The sequence below is a fragment of the Branchiostoma floridae genome, chromosome 10 (genome assembly GCF_000003815.2).
Source record: "Branchiostoma floridae strain S238N-H82 chromosome 10, Bfl_VNyyK, whole genome shotgun sequence".
Taxonomy (NCBI): domain Eukaryota; kingdom Metazoa; phylum Chordata; class Leptocardii; order Amphioxiformes; family Branchiostomatidae; genus Branchiostoma; species Branchiostoma floridae.
Genome location: NC_049988.1, coordinates 4116473 through 4134926, shown reverse-complemented (window position 1 = coordinate 4134926; position 18454 = coordinate 4116473). Strand labels below are relative to the sequence as shown.

The 18454-nt window shown below is 40.9% G+C and overlaps 2 protein-coding genes across 2 annotated transcripts in view; both read left to right on the top strand.

Annotated features, from left to right (window-relative positions):
- The window catches only part of LOC118424273 (mucin-5AC-like), a 56072-nt gene extending 45626 nt beyond the window's left edge, over positions 1-10446 (top strand). Inside the window, exons 60-72 of the mRNA XM_035832817.1 lie at positions 110-315; positions 805-903; positions 1167-1224; positions 1753-1863; positions 2328-2542; positions 5014-5127; positions 5998-6166; positions 7157-7294; positions 7782-7841; positions 8279-8419; positions 8925-9140; positions 9530-9982; positions 10256-10446. Coding sequence (XP_035688710.1) covers positions 110-315; positions 805-903; positions 1167-1224; positions 1753-1863; positions 2328-2542; positions 5014-5127; positions 5998-6166; positions 7157-7294; positions 7782-7841; positions 8279-8419; positions 8925-9140; positions 9530-9982; positions 10256-10446 — 2171 coding nt within the window. The remainder of the gene's footprint in view (positions 1-109; positions 316-804; positions 904-1166; positions 1225-1752; positions 1864-2327; positions 2543-5013; positions 5128-5997; positions 6167-7156; positions 7295-7781; positions 7842-8278; positions 8420-8924; positions 9141-9529; positions 9983-10255) is intronic.
- Positions 10447-10650: 204 nt separating this feature from the next.
- LOC118424175 (von Willebrand factor C and EGF domain-containing protein-like) lies at positions 10651-18089 on the top strand. The gene is made up of 11 exons (XM_035832712.1): positions 10651-10785; positions 11241-11447; positions 12095-12451; positions 13182-13363; positions 13879-13977; positions 14551-14605; positions 14837-14865; positions 15935-16039; positions 16396-16447; positions 16934-17020; positions 17598-18089. The coding sequence occupies exons 1-11, from the start codon at positions 10746-10748 to the stop codon at positions 17846-17848; spliced, it is 1464 nt and encodes a 487-aa protein (XP_035688605.1). The 5' UTR covers positions 10651-10745; the 3' UTR covers positions 17849-18089.
- Positions 18090-18454: the final 365 nt, after the last annotated feature.

Genomic DNA, 18454 nt, shown 5'->3' with positions numbered 1-18454 from the left:
CTGAAAGAAAAATAAGCAAACCAACAGAGGAAAATAGATTTGTGGGTGATCTACACACTGCAATTTTACACTTTACAATAATTATGAAAAATTTTGTTTCATGCCACAGTCTGTAGTGAGGAGTGTACCTGTGAGATTGGCTGCAGTGATGAACTGGACGCCTGCACCAGGCTGACCGGCTGTGATGACACCTGCACCTGTGCTGACCCTACCGCCATCAGGGTCAAGGGTCGCTGTGCCCTCGACCCCCCAGCAGACAAGTGTGCCCCTGCCACAACTCCTGTGTCTCCTGAGACTACAGAAGCTCCATGCAAGGTAACACTATATCTTAGAAACATGAAAGTTACGTGTATGAAGTGTCTTGGAAAGCTGAAAGATACACACTGTCAGATACATTTTTGGAATTATTGTCATTATAGTTTTGAACTTGTTGTTATTACATGTAAATGCTGGAAATTTTTAGACATTCTTCAAGAATTCTTCCATTTTAGGTTGTATCCTGTTTTTGCAAACCTTCTTTTGGAAGGACTTGAAAATTGTCCTATCAACTGTTCTGAAAACGTCTCTCAGGTGTCTTGGTAAAATTGTGACAAGGTTGTATTGAAAAAATTTTTTGCTGAAGTATAAATTTGAAAATGATAACACTGAATCTTCATCACATGTTTAAAATCACACCTACAAAATCCAATATTCCTGACTACAGTCATAATTTATACGCAGAGAAAGATACTGAGTCTTTAAAGATTTCACCAGTATCAAAAATCAGTGATAGAATTGTGACTGTTGTCAATTTTTCACCCATAGTATGGTGCTGAGTACACTGATCAGAGGACCTGCCAGCTGTGCAGCTGTGTGGGCGGAGCCTACACCTGTCAATCAATCTGTGAGGAAGTCTGTGCTGAGGTAACCAATCAGATATTACTCCTTACAAATATAGCAAAGTTTCCTAAAATTAAACATATTTTGATACTTAAAAGTATAGTACAGTAGCTGTGTGGGTGGAGCCTATGCCTGTCAATCAATCTGTGAGGAAGTCTGTGCTGAGGTAACCACTTCTACATTACTCCTTCCTTGTACAAAAGTGTTGTGCCTGAAGGCTGTTTATCAGGTACATTAATGTATGGCAAGTTTTTGAAACTAAACATTAATTTTATTTTCCTTTCCAGGATGAAGACCTGGTTCAGATGAAGGGAGTTTGCTGCTATTGTCAACCTAAATCAATGTGTAAGCTATATGTATATCTTTCATGTGCAATTCTATCCACATTTAGAAAACAAAGCTCATTATGCTGTATTTCAAGATCCCATATCATAATAACTCACACTCGGATGTCTTTTGGAGTCTTCATCATTTTTACTTGATTTCTTTTATTGAAAATATTTGATGATAACTTATTGCAAGGTCATTCCAAAAGGCTAATTGCATACAGAGTAAGACAGTGATATGCAGAATTGTAAACAATGTACTTAACAGAGAAGGAAAATGGCATACAATAGAATCTGATAGCTAAAAGAGAAATGACATCTATTTCAAATCTATTTCTTCTTACTTAATAGACTATTTTAATGCTATCATCATCATCATCGCCGCATATCAGTCAATATTACGGGCGGGACATCTACATTTTGTATGTCATGATTTTTATCACCAAGATCAGATTATTGGTGTTGATAAAGACATGGTGTAATCCTCTAAATGTTGGTGTATTTTGTTAAGTTAAGTAAACTTTATTCTTGTGATGCTGCCCAACAGCAACAACCCTGTCACCAACCTTGGAAACAACACCTGTTGTGCCCATCGCTGAGACAACATCACCATCAGTACAGACCACCACTGCTGCTCCTAGCACCACCACACTGCATGGTAAGATTCTGTTTTTTTCCTTGTAGCAACCACTGTGTACTAGACAGGACAAATCAATCCCCAAGCTAGAATCAAAAAGTGGGTGTGTCATCATCATTTCGCGTTGTCAACTAGTGATACAAGAGAATTTTCTTCTCTTAGAAATTCCAATTCCAGCATTGATTCATCTCTAAAAAATTGTGCGGTCAAGTGAACACAGGGCGTAGTACTGCAGAATTTAGAGCTAGCAAACTTTCTAGCGATCAATCTCCTTCTGTGTGGTGACAAGATGAAAGCTGTTTTCTTTGATGGAAGACTTTTTAAAGTGATTTTTATGCTTACTCACACACTCAGTTTAACGTTTGTTGTTCCCCATCCCATGAGGGTTAGACATGCTTGCATGTAAATGAGGGGGCTTGATGGCAGCTTGCCAGTGTCCTCTGTCATTTTGGTTGAAACTATGTAAATCTTCTGTATAATTATAGTGAGCCCACCGGCCTGTCTATGTGAGATCAGCTGTACAGACTACCAGCTGCTCCTGCCCACAGAGCTGCCTGAACAGTGCCAGCCCGACCCCCAGTGTGCACAGTATTACTGTCCTGAGGGCTCCCTCAGGGACGACAGGACAGGGACCAGTCTCTGTCTGGTGTATGAAGAATGTGAGACAAGGACATGTCAATACCAGGGAGTGTCCTACGAGGTGTGTAGTTCTTTTCTAAAGAGTTTTTTTTAATCCAAAGAAGACATTCAGTAACTAGATTTCCATGATGCCATACCTTGGCCAAATGATTTATACCAAAAGTTTACAACTATATGTTTTGCCCCTATTCTTATCTGATGCATCTTATGGTTCAGAAAAATTTTGTGATGCTTATAATTAGATATGACATAGATATTTCATTCAAGAATTCGGGGGTATCTATATCTGTATATCTGTGCAGCCAGTATAGCCACTTTTTGGCATAACACACCAGCTAAACAGGAAAGAGGATAGAAGTCCAAAAGGGCAGACAACATAATTGAACATCCCCATTGAAGAATGATGGGGAGGAAGGTCTACAACACATTGCCTCCTGAACTTAACAGATGAACTTTTCAAGGCCACCGACGAGCCAAGGACGTTATGCTCCGTTGTGTCTACGGACTTCAGCAAGGCATTTGACCGGGTCAGTCACAATGTAGCCATATGCTGTCTGATTGAGCTAGGCCTCCGTCCGTCGCTTGTGAGATGGATCGCTGAATTCCTGACAAACAGATCACAGGTCGTGCGGTATCACGGGGTCCTCTCTGCCAGCGCTACGGTCACCTGTGGCCTTCCTCAGGGAACTATCCTCGGGCCGCTTATCTTTATTGCATATATCAATAGTGCGGCTATTCATGCTTTGTCAAAGAGGTGGAAATTTGTCGATGACTTAAATCTGTCGGGCATTCGAAGCCCCTCAACTGCCACTTCAAAGTTACAGAGTGACCTGACAAACCTCGACAAATGGTCCCACGATCAGCATATGGTCCTGCATCCAAAGAAATGCCAGGTGATGCACATCCATTTCAGCAAAGCTGCACCTGTTCCCTATCCCCTCTATCTTAACAACATAGAACTACAGCAAGTCAAAGTTATGAGGATATTGGGGGTTTTCTTACAAGCAGATCTAAAGTGGAACGCTCATGTTGATCATATATGCAGCAGAGCGAGTCAGCGTTTGTACCTGCTACGGAAACTAAAACACTTCCATGTTCCAACAGAAGATCTCGTGACAGTGTATGTGTGTTATGTCCGTCCTGTAACGGAATACGCTGCGCCAGTCTGGCATTCTGGGCTGACTAAAACACAGTCCCAGAGGATCGAGAGAATACAAAGACGCGCTGTCCGCATCATCCTGGGGTCTGACATCGCGTACTCTGAGGCGTGCACCCTCCTGCGGCTGCCCTCCCTCCAGGAACGTCGTTCCAGTCTGACACTGAACTTTGCTAAGTCTCTGCTTTCATCAGAACTGTACCGTCACTTCCTGCCAGACATGCGAGGGAACATTAGCAGTCGCTTAACTCGTTCATCTACGAAACTGAACTTGCAACGTTGCAAAACTGAGCGCTACAGAAACAGTGCCATACCCCACATGACCCGATTGATAAACGAATCATGACTGTACCTTAGCCAACTGTTGTAATCTTATATGTAATCATTATTTGTATGAACGTCTCTCACAAACAATGCCAGAGCAGCTTTTGTCTAGCTTGTCTTTTACGAATTCAATTAATGATAATATTTTACTCCATTGTATGTTGATTTGTATTTGTATGCCTAGTCTAATATCATGTATGTAAAGTCTAACAACAATTCAGCCCCTGGGCTGCTAGTGTTAGACTCTGAGAGTTTGTCTCAATAAAGCCATTCTACTCTACTATGCAAAGAAAACAGGGTCAACTGGTTCAAACTTAAGAAAGTTTGCTCTTTGAATGAAACCCCACCTTTGACCCCAGTTTTCTCCCGTACCCATCCGCAACGTCCTGCAAGTCACATCTCTCCTTAAGCCCCGTTTACAATTCATACGGACTCCGGCCGAATTTGTAGATCGGTCAGAGCTCGCCGAAAATCAACATCGCCCGAGCATCGGCTTTACTTTTTATCAAATAATCTGCACCGTCACAAATTGGACGGGGCTTGGTGTATCCCTCCGGAAAGTTCAAGTCATTGTCTTTCCTGCTTTTTTGGTGCACAACTGACATCACATGGAGGTTTAAATCCCAACGGATAGCTGTTAAAAGTCGCCCGAAGCCCACGTAATCACCCAAACGCCGGTCATACTCCGGTCGAAAATGCCCAGTTGGAGCTCGCTGACAAGTCAGCCGAGCTGAATTCTTGATTTGTAAACGTGGCTTTATGACAACTGAACTGCTGGTGACCTGACCAAATTTTGACAAAATGGGAAAGCTTAGACCCTATCTGTTCATTCAGGAATTGAGAAGAAAGTTTCAAGAGGAAGAAGAACTTTCAGGTTGCATTTTGAATGTGTTGAACTCTCTACTATTGCGTCTGCTAAAAAAAATCTATTCAATGATGATAAATGTTTCTCCCCTGTAGCCTGGCCAGTCCTACTGGAAGGGTGAGTGTGTGCTGTGTAACTGTAGAGGGTCGGAGTTTATTTAATGTTGATGAATTTTTATCCCCTTTAGCCTGGGCAGTCCTACTGGAAGGGTGAGTGTGTGCTGTGTAACTGTGAGGAGGAGACAGCCCAGGAACAGTGTCTGTACAACCAGTGTAGACTCACTGAGGAGGAATGCAACCTGGTATGATGATCTTCAATACCTTTGTATGACATCGACTCTCATAATTTCTTTGTATGCCATGATACCGCTACATCAAAATAAAGCTTTGCCATGGAGGCCTTCTCAAGATTGTCTGAAACACCTAATATCTGTATATACCTTAGGATTACTAGGGCTGCATTGGTGAATCTCTATAAATCACTTTCAGTTCATGTTAAGTTATTATGGCATCTAGTAGAATTATTAGAGTTGATGTGAATAGATTATGTTTCATACACAGCGTTGTGGCATTTTTATACTTATATCTAGATCAAGTAGTTCCAGTAGTTTCAATAAATTTTGTTATCTTTGTAAAGTTGGACTATATATCTATAACATCTTTATTACATGTATTTGATTATTGAATGATGAAATCAACTGCCAGATTGGTCTTTGGTCACCCAGTGAACAGTCATGTGCAGGTAATGCTCCGGGTATAGATTTCAAGACATGTTTTCCTCTTACAAGAGAGAGTGCTACTATGGAGAATCTATCACTCACTGACAAACAAATTTAACATCTATTGATAAATATGGTATCTGATAAGATTTATTACAACCTAACAAGGAATCCTCTACTGACAAAAGGCATTTGATATGTTGATGCACAATAGCATTGATATCAGCACTAAGGACAGCTACTCAATCAGCTATATGTAAAGAGTAGTAGTAGTAGTAGTAGAAGTACACTGTAGCTACTACTACAGCTATTTGTAAAGATAATTAGATGACAAGATGACAACATTATCAATGATTAGATTGTCACTTTTCACAGGGGTCTTTCATTTTTGCTTATTTCTAAGATCATGAAACAATGCATTACTGATGAGGAAATGATTGTTTGTTTTTCCAGAGAGGAGAGACCCTGCTCCAGGCAGATAACATCTGTTGCCAGTGTGTTCCTATCACCACTACTGTGGTCCCCAGCACTGTGTCTCCTACTGAAGCTTACTCCACTCTCCTGCCACACACAACAGCAGAGTTCTCCACTGGCAAGTCTGGGACTACAGCCACACCAGAAGGTTGGTTCATAGATAGGTGTCTTCTGAACTGTTTGACTTATACTTTAAGGCCACACCAATTTAATTTGTTGTTTCTCGGATTTCCCGACCCATTTTTTTCCTATTTGGAAAAAAAAAATTTAAGCCCAAGAAAAATGAATATAGGTTTTGCTATTGCAGACTTTTAAAAACCCCATTCCAGGGGCACATACTGCTGATAAACCAATCAGAGCACTTATTTGCAGTCACAGGATCGAAACAGTGGTATAAAATCAAAGGAAGAGATTACTTGGATAAATCATGCCATGAAAAGCTAAAAAAAAATTGACTACTTACCTTTTTTTTTGTTATATAAGTTCACCAAAGACTTTTTGCAATTTTTTTTCTTTCTTTTTTTCGACCGACTGCCCCAATATTTATCTGAAAACTTCCGAGAACCAAGAAATTAAATTGGTGTGGCCTAACTTACTTGTTACCTTATAATTAATGATCTCCAGGTTCTTAATGGCAAATACTAATTACTCATGGATACCAGCCTCTATCAAATATGAACTGACATTTGATTATTTCAGATTCTAAATGTATGGTTTTCAGTGGTTGTTATGTTGTGGTTGCAAATATTATTGAAGCTGTGCTGTTTTTTGCTTCATGTGAGTTTCCACTACCATACTAGCCTCATCTTAGTTCTAAAAAGCAGTTCCTCCCAAGGTAGAGGTAGGTTCTATGTCCACCTCTGTGAGTTAGAGGCTGTTAAAACCCCACACAGCCCAGCCTAGGTGTCTCCATACTGGCCGGAAATGCAGAAAAACAGCAAGCACTCTTTTTCAATGCTGTTTTGCTATCTCCACTCATCATCATCTCCACTAAGGAAGTCTTATTTATGTCTGTGTCTGCTGTTGGGGATAATGTTTTCTGGGGAGAACTTGAGGTAAGGAAAAGTGGTTATTTGAGTTTATTTGAGTATTGGAATTTAATGGTGAATTTCAACATCATGTCTTTACACTGTTTCAGTCTGTAGCTTGACGTGTCACTGTGAGGCCGACTGTGGACGCACCTGTGCACCTGTGGAGGCATGTGACAGCAGCTGCAGCTGTAGGGATGGCTACACCCTGGTGGATGGAGCCTGCATTGCACAGCCGAGTGGATGCAGTAAGTGGCCTTTGTAAATAATTTTCTCGCGTTTGTAAGATCACTGGATAGCAAGGTTCTTTATTTCCATTCAAGATGTTAAAAAACAGTCAATAAAGTTTGTAAGTATGACAATACTTTACACCTGAAATTACATTTGTTACTGTTAGCAGGGACACCTACATGTAACTGCAGTGTGAAATAGAAGCAGTCAGTATTGCCCTGAGGAAGGTGACTGATGGTCACCAAAACATTGTTATCCCATTTTCTTTGTTTTCCTGACTGTATGGTGTATACAAGCAATGTATAGATCATGAATGTACTATTATTGTTTGACTGTTGTATGGCAATGTATGGCAACAACTACAAATGACAATACTACAAGGCTATGAATACTATGATCCTTAATTAAGATGGGAAGGATATGTAATGTTGTCTGTGTTGAATGGTATTTTATCCTCTGTAAGAAAAGGACAAGGATGCTCTAACTAGTCTGCTCTTCTTTCAGTTGCCACCACCTCAGGACCTTCAGCTGAGACCACAGCATCCATGCTAACCACCATTGCATGTGAGTACACTGTAGAATGTAATTATATTTTTTTTCCATTTGATACAAATGACAATGTCAACATACAATTCAGAATGGAAACTTTAAGAATTCCAACAAAAACTCTAAAACTATTGATAATTGTTTAAAGTCATGTTTGATTGAAATCCGCAGTTACTTTCTTAAGAAGCTATTATAACGATTCTTCCTGTGCTGTATTCACAAAAAGTTTCAGAATCTTTGCTTGTTGTTGTGTCCCTAAATCTTTTTATTAGCATACATGTACAATAAAACAAATAATAAAGCATCTACCGTTATGCCATGATTGTTCTAATATCTTGAGTAACAAAATACCAAGACGTGTTAATATATAGGCCTGCAAGTGCTATGGTTTCATACAATATGACAGTAAGATACTACCCTCTTCAACAAGTCTTTTACTTGTTTTTCCTGTCCAGTCTGTGAGCGAGGCTGCCACTGCCAGGCTGGTTGTAACAAGGGCTGTGTGCCATCAGCTGTGTGCTCAGACGTCTGTGAGTGTAAGCCTGGTTACAGCAGGGAGGATGGTGTCTGTATCCAGTACCCAACTTACTGTCCAGGTGTGTGGCATGATATTCCAAATTTTATTGATATGAATTTGAATTGCAGGGTTGGTGCAATGCCATATACTCAAGGCCATATTCATTTCATTGTATGAATGACATAGTCTAAGGACTCAAAACTGATATGAGTATTGGAATACAAAAAAGTTTGGCAAAAAGAAAGGTGTGTTCATTTTGAAAGCTAAATGATCAGCAAGGGATCACAGTAAGGTATACAGAAATAAATTCTTCATTTCTTTGCTTTCACGTTAGAAAAATCAATTATTATTCTTTTTGACTTTGGCATTCAATAGTTGTATCTATTTCTGACATTTATTTTTTTATTCAACTTACTGCATATGTGTTTGCTAATTCTTGCAGCAGCTTTGTATGATTTACAAAATGGTTGAAAACTTTTTGTCTATCATTCTAATTACTGTAGAACCCATAGCAACAACAAAGAAGCCAACCTCTGAGACCGAAGCACCCATGGCCACCACCAAACAGCCCATGGAGACAGCAGAACCCATGGCAACAAGCAAGAAGCCAACTGCTGAGACAGAATCACCCTCAGCAACCACCAAACAACCCATGGAGACAGCAGAACCCATGGCAACAACCAAGAAGCCAACATCTGAGACAGAAGCACCCACGGCAACCACCAAACAACCCATGGAGACAGCAGAACCCATGGCATCAACCAAGAGGCCAATGGCTGAGACAGAACCAGCATTCACAGGTTTGTAATTTTAATCAAAATCTTTTCCTATAGCTTGGTAAAAAGTTGCTGCAGTTTTTAAGCCACTGTGAGCATTAAACTACCACCATTTTTTTTATTCTTTATTGTCATAGAATGATCAAGAACTAAGCTAGTAATACTGTATACAATTTGTTTTAAAACATCACAGAAGAAGCTAAGTTTTTCTTGTATTTCTTCCTGAGATTGGTGTCTAAAGTCAATTTCTGCAACTGGATTCTTTCAGATGTTTTGAGTGACATTCATCACCCTTCTTCAGCATCACTAGAATGAATTGGCAGAACAATTCATAACATTCTTGTTTTCAGAGGATGTCATCTATAGAACCGTTTAGTTTGTGTGACCTAATATCAATTCTCTAATCATACCAGGTGCTCCAGAATACACTTCTAAGGCAACTTTGGGCCATGTGACCACCAAGAGACCAGAAGAGGCCGGTACCACTGAACCAACTGCTCCTGAAGCAACCACTGCCCTCCCAGAGGAGGAGACAACCCTTCCCTACCACCTTCGCACCACAGGCAAGCCTCTCGGCCTCACCACAGCCACACCCGAGGCTGAAACTGAACCAGAAGCCACGACCGCAGGCCTGTTTGAGACTATCGCATCCACTCTGATGTCGTTCACAACTGCGTTGCCTGAGGAGGAACCAACCACGGCGGAATGGAGAAAGGTTACGACAGGACTGCCTAGCGAGGTGACGACAGAGGCAGAGGTTGTGCACACAACCGGCGAGCCAAGCTCTGAAACCACCACCAAGCCTCATGGAACAACTGCTGCAAGCGGAGAGTTCACTACCAAGATGGCTATGGAGAAGACAACAGGTACAGTCTTGCAATTTGTAGCTAAAGCATATCTGATGATGAATTAGGATATTACTGTAACTTGGGAAATATTCATGGTGTTTATTTTCACTTTTTACTTGTGATTTTTTGTTCTCCAATGACCTTTCCTCATATGTAGTTTCTATGGTTGGTAGGTTGGTTGGTTGGGTTGTTGGTTTTTGGGTTGGTTGGTTGGTTGGTTGGTTGGTCAGTGGATTGGTTATTGGTTGTTTGATTGCTTCATTGATAACAAATTTTATCTTGCTGTCCTAGGTTCTGTACTGACCACCACCAAGAAGACCCTTGAAGAAACGACTGGCAAACCAAGCTCTGAAACTACATCAGAGCCTTCTGAAACTACTGCTGGACCTGAGGTGCCCTCAGAACAAACAACCAAGGCAGAGGCAGAAACAACAGCAGAGTCTGAAACAACAGGAATACCCATAGGTAAATGTACTGTCTAATTTTTGGCAACACCTCAGGGGTGGAGCCTGATTTATTTCTGATGTTCATTGTACAAAATATGCGGTCATGTACAAAACGAACAGAGTAAAGAGTACTCTTGAACGGATACTGATGTACTAATAAAACAACATGTATCCTATATTGGTAATTATAAAGCTTTTGAACTACTATTATGATACAATGCTGTTGCTATGTTCTAGTGTGTGCCACATCCTGCCACTGTGAGAAGTCCTGTGACTCCGACTGTGAAGCAGAGCTATGTGGATCTCATTGTTACTGTCAGGCTGGCTATGTCAGGATGGGAGGCATCTGTGTCCAGCTGCCACAAGACTGTGAAGGTGGGTTTGATTGAATTTATTCAGTTAAAATTAGATCAACCAAGTATCAGACAATTAACCATTATCATGGCCTATTTAAAACTCTGGATCATGTTTTCTATTGAGACCAAGGTACTGCTTTAAAAGTACATGTATATGTCATGTACATTTTCTAAAATCAATTCATTACATTATTCAAGACCCATTTATTATAATTACTTAGCAAGTTACATGTGAGACCAGGAAAACTCTAGATGTCTGCTTAAGGCATGTATGAAAAAAGTGCTTTTACAAATTCCTTTTTCTTTGTCCCAACATTATCTATAATTTCTTCTGATCAGACTTAATACATGTAGTTTTGTTCTGATGTCATTCCATTTTTGGCAACACCTCGGAGGTGGAGCCATATCTCATCACCACTTTTACATGTTAATGATTGTATAATCAGCACATCTTTCTTCACTTTGTCCCACCAGTTACTCCGGAGACCACGTCCCGTCCGGTGACCACCCTGAGTCCCGAGACCTTCACCACGCCCGGGGTGTGCGCTGCGTCCTGCCACTGTGTGCAGACCTGTGGGGAGGGGTGCCAGGCTGAGAGGTGTGAGACAGGCTGCAACTGTGCCGCCGGCTTCGTCAGGGAGTTCGGCATGTGTGTTCAGAAACCAACCGACGACTGCTTTGGTGAGTGTGTATCTTGAACAACCAGTAAAGTACCATGTACTGTAATGTGACAAATTTTGTACTGTGTGATCATGAGTTTGACTGTTGTAGCACGCCAGGCTTTTTCACACAGTTTGGTACAGTCAAACCTGTACTAGTGGCCACCTTTGTTTATGGCAACTGTCCATTGCGGTCATTTTTTGTTGGTCCCTTGGATTTTTTCCATTGACCTCAGCATTAAAAAATAGGTTATAGTGGCCACCTGTTCAACGCAGATGCAGCCACATGATTTCCGGTCCCGTAGATACAGAAACACTGCCTATTGCAACAATACAATGGCCATATATCACCCTGCGCCGACTTAAAAATCATAGTGAGGATTTGGAGTTCCTGAAAGGGTCATTTTGGTGTTAGCGGAAGGTACACGCCTTGAACGATAGAGCGCAAGTCTTTACCAACATTGTGCATGGCAATATCAATCATTTTTGGAAGATTTGACTTTGGCAGGTTCAGTTGAATCTTTAGACAATTGAGACAATGTTACTTCGTGAGAAAAAATTAGTGTGTACTGAAACGTCTGACCATTTCCAAATTTTACAATGTATATAATATTCTCAAAGCTTGAATGTTATATAGAGAAATATACCATTGTTTCTTTTTTATTCCAGCATCTACCACTTTGGCTCCTAAGAAGATGACCACCTCACCTGAGGTGAGTACAGAGAAGCCATCCCTGTACACCACTCAGGAGCCTTCAGTCTACACCACACAGGAGCCTTCAGTCTACACCACACAGGAGCCTTCCATCTACACCACACAGGAGCCTTCAGTCTACACCACACAGGAGCCTTCAGTCTACACCACACAGGAGCCTTCCGTCTACACCACACAGGAGCCTTCAGTCTACACCACACAGGAGCCTTCAGTCTACACCACACAGGAGCCTTCAGTCTACACCACAGGGTCTGTACCACAGCAGACTACAGGAGCTGCCACTACTGCTGAGACATACACAACACTACCAGGTATGTTCTTCTTTCTTTTTTTGTGGCTATTGTTTTCAATGTAGTGTAGATTCTGTAGCCTATATACTATAAGGTTAGATCCACTTACACTGGGATAGTCCATTACTCTTTTTGAAGTGTGGTGGGAGATCCACAAGTAAAGCCAGGTAGTCCTCATTTCCACCTGAGTGAAGGTCATGTGAAGTGCCTTTTCCAAGCACACAAGGTTAGCCTCATGACAGTCTGGGTTCAAACCCTGGACCTCTTGTTTCAGAGCTAGATACCCTGCCATTACACCACACAACTCACACGTGTACTGATGCCTGTTGATGTTTTGTATACTTGTCAAAAGATGAACCACAATAGACTGGTCTATAAGTAGAACATACTTTTAATTAGATACCACACTTGGCACTGAAATCCAAGACATGAACAACATTTCCTTTTTTAACTATCCTTAAATAGTCATTCCCTTCTTTTCAAAAGAATAACTTCTTCCAATGACAATATCACTGGAAATGCAGCTTTACTTAGATGTTATTTCTACTTGTTTAGCAATTTTTTTCTGCATCTGAAATTCTCCCATTTGGCTGATATACATTTTTTTTGTATGGTTGAAGAAGAAAAGGGAAACCAGATAATATTATGAGGAGAAATCTTCTTGCAAGTTCTAAAATATTTATTCCAACTCAATTTTAAAACCAAATGTATGCTTTTGTACCTAACATCATGTTCTGTTTTCTCCTCCCAGTGTGTGCAGCAGACTGCACCTGTACCAGGACCTGTGATGGCAGTCTGACCTGCCCCAGCTCATACAGCCCTGACCTCTGTGCCGCCTGCCTCTGTGCTGAAGGTCGTAGGAACAGCACCTACTGTGTCCTACAGGAGAGCTGTGACTGTGTGTACGGGGGCATGGACTACAACGTGCCTCGGGTAAGAATGATGAATGAATGAAGACCTTTACTGTACATTTTTGCTCAACCGATATAAGTTCAGGTTGCAACAAAGACAAAACATGTACCGGTATATAAAAAATTCACAGATCTAGTCTAACACACAAAGTTGGCTTCATCTCGCTTCTTGGTAATGGTAATTTGCGCTGTTAAAGGCACCTATGCCGGCGTACAAAATCTGTGTTTTGGGCGGATGGCTAGGTGAGCTTTGCTGCACTGTCATAGTGCCTTAGCTACTGTAGGTACATAACATCAAGGTATGGCAAGTATCAAAGCCACAACCTATTGGTTCTAATTCAAACACTCTAATTGTTGCACCACACCGATGCTACTGTGATGTAATGCTGGCAAAAATGATTTGGTTTTGGAGCCCATAGAATTGATATAAACTATTATTGGCCCAAAAACAATCTGGTGTAAATGCTATAGGTCTTTTCCAGATTTTGGTATCCTTGGTAGATTTATTAAATGGTTTGTCTATTATATGTTTTGCAGCCAAACAATGTCTGGACAGAGGGTAGCTGCACTGTGTGCCGCTGTCTGAATGGAACAAAGGACTGTCACGTCAGCTGCAATATTGACAGCTGTCAGGAGGTACAGCCGGCTGTTAATCACTGAAGACATATTCTACTCATTTCTACACTCAATTGTATTTTAATATCTATCTTATCTAACTATAACGTTACATTCATGTAGAACACCTTACAAATCAGCACCATGGACAGACACCACCAACAAATATGTGGTTAACACATAAAAGCTGGTCCATCTGATTTTTTAATGTATAACACTATTGTGTGTCCTCTGAACTCTTAACTGATCTCTTAATGCTGCAGCAGTTATGGAATTGTTGTGTGATGAATTCTATTGTTCAATTCAGTAGATATTGGCCCCAAAAATGCGACACACATGACTACATTAAAGATTTTGAAGGATTTTTAGTCACCAGAATATAGAAGCAAAGAGGTTTCACAGAATGCTTTCTTTTAACTATTTAGAAAGAAAGAACTATTTGATAAAAGCAATGAGGATATAGTCAATTTGATAATATCCTCCTTGATCAAAGTAACACACCTATAGCCATGTGCTAACTAGAAATGCTGTACAATCAGAGCCATTCAGTTCCCACTTTGTCCTTTGGCTAAAGTTGTTTGTTTGTTTTTGTAGGGCTACATGCTTGTCGACAATGATGAGGATGAGTGCTGTCGCTGTGTACCACAGAGTAAGTAGAGTAAACAACTTGTCAAGTAAACGTATTATGTATGTCAAGATATGATATAAAATTTGCATGTATCTATTTAGCAAATGAATGGCCCTATATCCTCATGCACTTGGATAGGATACATATTTTCATATTCTTTATCACTGATATGTTTGTCTTGAATTGTACTTGGAATTTTTATTTGAATTTGAGGACTCTACAAGAAATTCAAATTATGGTTTTGTTTTGCAGAATGTGAATACAAGGGCAAGTACTATGCTGTAAGTATGAATTTGAGTATCATCTCATTCTATTCCAGAGTGTGTCTCTCTTTTGTCAATAAAAAGGAATTTGCAAAGTATCAGTTCAAAGAACTATTAGGGTGCTTTGATGCAAACCCTGTGTACTGGGTTCAAATACCCCAACATGCCAATAAATCGTTTGCTTGGATCACGAGTTGATGCATGGTGGCTACAGACAGTTCTCGCCATGTTGTTCTGCACTGGGCGTAGACATGCCACCCTTTGGAAATTAAAGGCACAACTTTTCTCACTCCACCAGGTGTAAAACTGGGTTGGAAAGGTGCATTGTAAAAGGCTGTAGAAGCTGAGGGTTGGACTCCATTGCCGTGCTCTTGACACAGTGGCCCTGTGGCCTCAAAAAGACAATAGGAGACTACCTTAAAGATTAGTTTCTGTACCAAACCCTTTCTCCAATGTTAATCTTTCATTTTCACAAAGACGTGTTAAGTGCCTTTCCTAAGGGTACAAATTCGGGGCATATCAGGCATTTTGAAGCCTGTTCCTCTGAGACTCGGGCCCTTATGGATTGCACAACACGATGCCATTGTCCTGATATTGTAATTTTCCATGTATTGTGTGTTGTACCCTGCAGTATGGTGAGACATGGCTGCTTGACACCTGTATGAGCTTTACCTGTTAGTGCCCTCATGTACATTGTATGTGTGGGATCGTCCTGAGATTGTAATGTTCCATGTATTGTGTGTTGTACCCTACAGTATGGTGAGACATGGCTGCCTGACACCTGTTTGAGCTGTACCTGTTTTGTACTGATGTTGTAATGTTACATGACTGTATTGTGTGTTGAACCCTACAGTATGATGAGACGTGGCTGCCTGACACCTGTATGAGCTGCACCTGTTATTGCCCCCCCCCCATGTATATGTGGTATCATGCTGATGTTCTAATGTTACATGTACTGTGTTGTATACAGTATGGTGAGACATGGCTGCCTGATACCTGTATAAGCTGTACCTGTTACTGCCCCCCATGTAAATGTGGGATCATCCTGATATTGTAATTTTCCATGTATTGTGTGTTGTACCTACAGTATGGTGAGACATGGCTGCCTGACACCTGTATGAGCTGTACCTGTACCCAGGATGGTGGGGTTGTCTGTGACAACATGATGCAGCAGTGTGACATGGAGTGTGATGTAAGTATACCAAGTCTGCATTTCCGCAATGTTTGAGGTTGGTGGACGCCAAAAATGTGGCAGGAACTGATTGAATGACATTGGACTTGAACAACACTAAAGAAACAGAAACTATTTTAGTTAGGAGAACATGAATTTCTCACAGCCATGAATGACAAGCAGTTCGGAAGAATAAATTTCACTTGCTGCACCTTGTAATGAGGAGGACCAATGATCATGATGATGAACTTAAGATGTAACCATATGTACCTCACTTCATGCATACTCCTAAATAGACCAATTAGATAAGCAGCATATTAAGCAATATAGAATAGTGCTGCATGAATGATGAATTTTTTCAAAATTTTATTTGTCAGGAGAGCTATGGAACACTGAAGTACACTGAAGGCCAATGCTGCCCTGTCTGTGGTGAGTAAAATTTAAGTCCTTCTCACACCAGATGGTGCTCATCTCCATTTCAATAGCCCTTTGGCCACACAATTTTGCAATCACTACAGCAGTGGGCTAGTCCACTGGTAGTGGTGTGTGTGTTCAACTACCATACACTTTCCAAATGCTGAGTGCTAAGCAGAGAAAGTAGACAGGTGTGTGTGTACCATTTTAAAGGCTTTGGTATGAGTCGGCTGGGAATTGAACTCACAACCTACCAAATGTAAGGTTAACACTTTACCCACTTGGCCATTGCACAGGTACCTTTGAGTATACTGTATGGTGTAAGATTCCACCTCAAAAGGCCCAGAGAAACAACTGTCCTGCCTTCTTTCCTGGTGGCCATTGTCCAAATTTGGATGACTTGTACGTGATTTCATATCTAAGGCTGGATAAAAAACTTAATTTGAAACATTTTAATGTTTTATTGTGTTAGCTTACAAGACAGTGTAATCGTTTTCACAGAGCCTCATCCACCACAAGGTAGCTGCAAGCCCACTTACTCCAACACCACCCTGCAGCTGGGCGAGTGTGTCTCCACCTCTCCTATCCGTACGTATCTGTATTGGTCAACTGTCTATTATATTAACCATCATTGATATATTCTTATGTCTTGCACCTGTATTTCATTGAGAAATCAAAGTGTCAAATCAATGAAGGTTAGACATCTAGATACATGTAATATGATATGCTAAATACATGTAGAAGTTACTTAAGCATCTGGATATGCTTTTGTATTTAGCGGCCAGACTAGATGTTTCATGTAGCCTTTTGTCATCAGCACCGAGATGTGATGAAAAGCAGGTTTCATTCAAAGGAGGTGAAGACCGATTTAAGATAGACCAATACAAAACAAAAGTATATATGATATATAAGAAAAAGTCAAGACCAGTGTTGTACAAATATTAGGATCTAATGAACATGCTCCTAGTATACTTCAAAAGAGTAGATGGCTAAAACTTCTATTCTACCATTGTGAGTTCTAGGGAAAGATTAGATTCATACGTGTAGCTCCTGATTTCTAAGTTGAGAAGACTTGAGCTTGTAGAAGTGATAACTTTCTTTTTTTCCTATTAAAACTGAAAGTTGTGGTCTTGACTGTCTGTTGCTTTGTTTTTTCCTGCACTAGGTATGTCCACCTGTTCCGGCCGCTGCAGCTCCACCGCTCGCATCCTGCTGGAGCCGCCCTACCTGGACATGGACTGCACCTGCTGCAAGCCCACCCGCGTCCGCCGCGAGCTCGCACAGCTGTCCTGCGCCGACAACACCGTCATCGAGCAGCCCTACTACATCATCGAAGCCTGCGGCTGTGAGGGATGCGAGTACGATCCGTTCTCCGCTTCTACCTACACCACCGCGAACAACTACGTTGGGAAATAAATCGCTGCATGAGATTGTTTGATTTTATGGAATTTTGACACCGCGAGTTGCCGGACTGAGATTTGCGATGATATAGAAAGTAGATGATATGAATTGCTAAATAATATGTTACAGAGTGTGTGTTTTCTTTTTCCGGATTTTCTGATTTCTTTAAACTTGATGAACTTTAATGGTGAGGTGATTTGGCTGGGCTATTCTTTCTGACTTGTGTAGATGAATAAAAATGTGAGAAATAATCAAACATTCCTGTCCTCTCTTTCCTTGTGCCTTACTTTCTTTGGATTAGATACTTTTATAGTTATGTATACTTGCTACCAGGTACCAATATTGTGGCATTTTTGACCAAGTTGCTCAGGACAGGAGATAGGTCATAGGTTTGAAAAAGGCACCTTACTTTTCTCAGTCCTAACAGGGTTAAAAATGGTTGAGGGTTGAGGGAAGGAATGGGCTCTGCCTTCCAACACAGTGCACTAGAGACAGTGGACCCAGTTACAGTGGCAGTGCCCTATGGTTCAATGAAAGACCCTTTACCCTTTTATAGAAAAATTCACAATTTTCCAAAGCAATATTCCATCAAGAACATTGTACATACAAGGTAACTGGGCA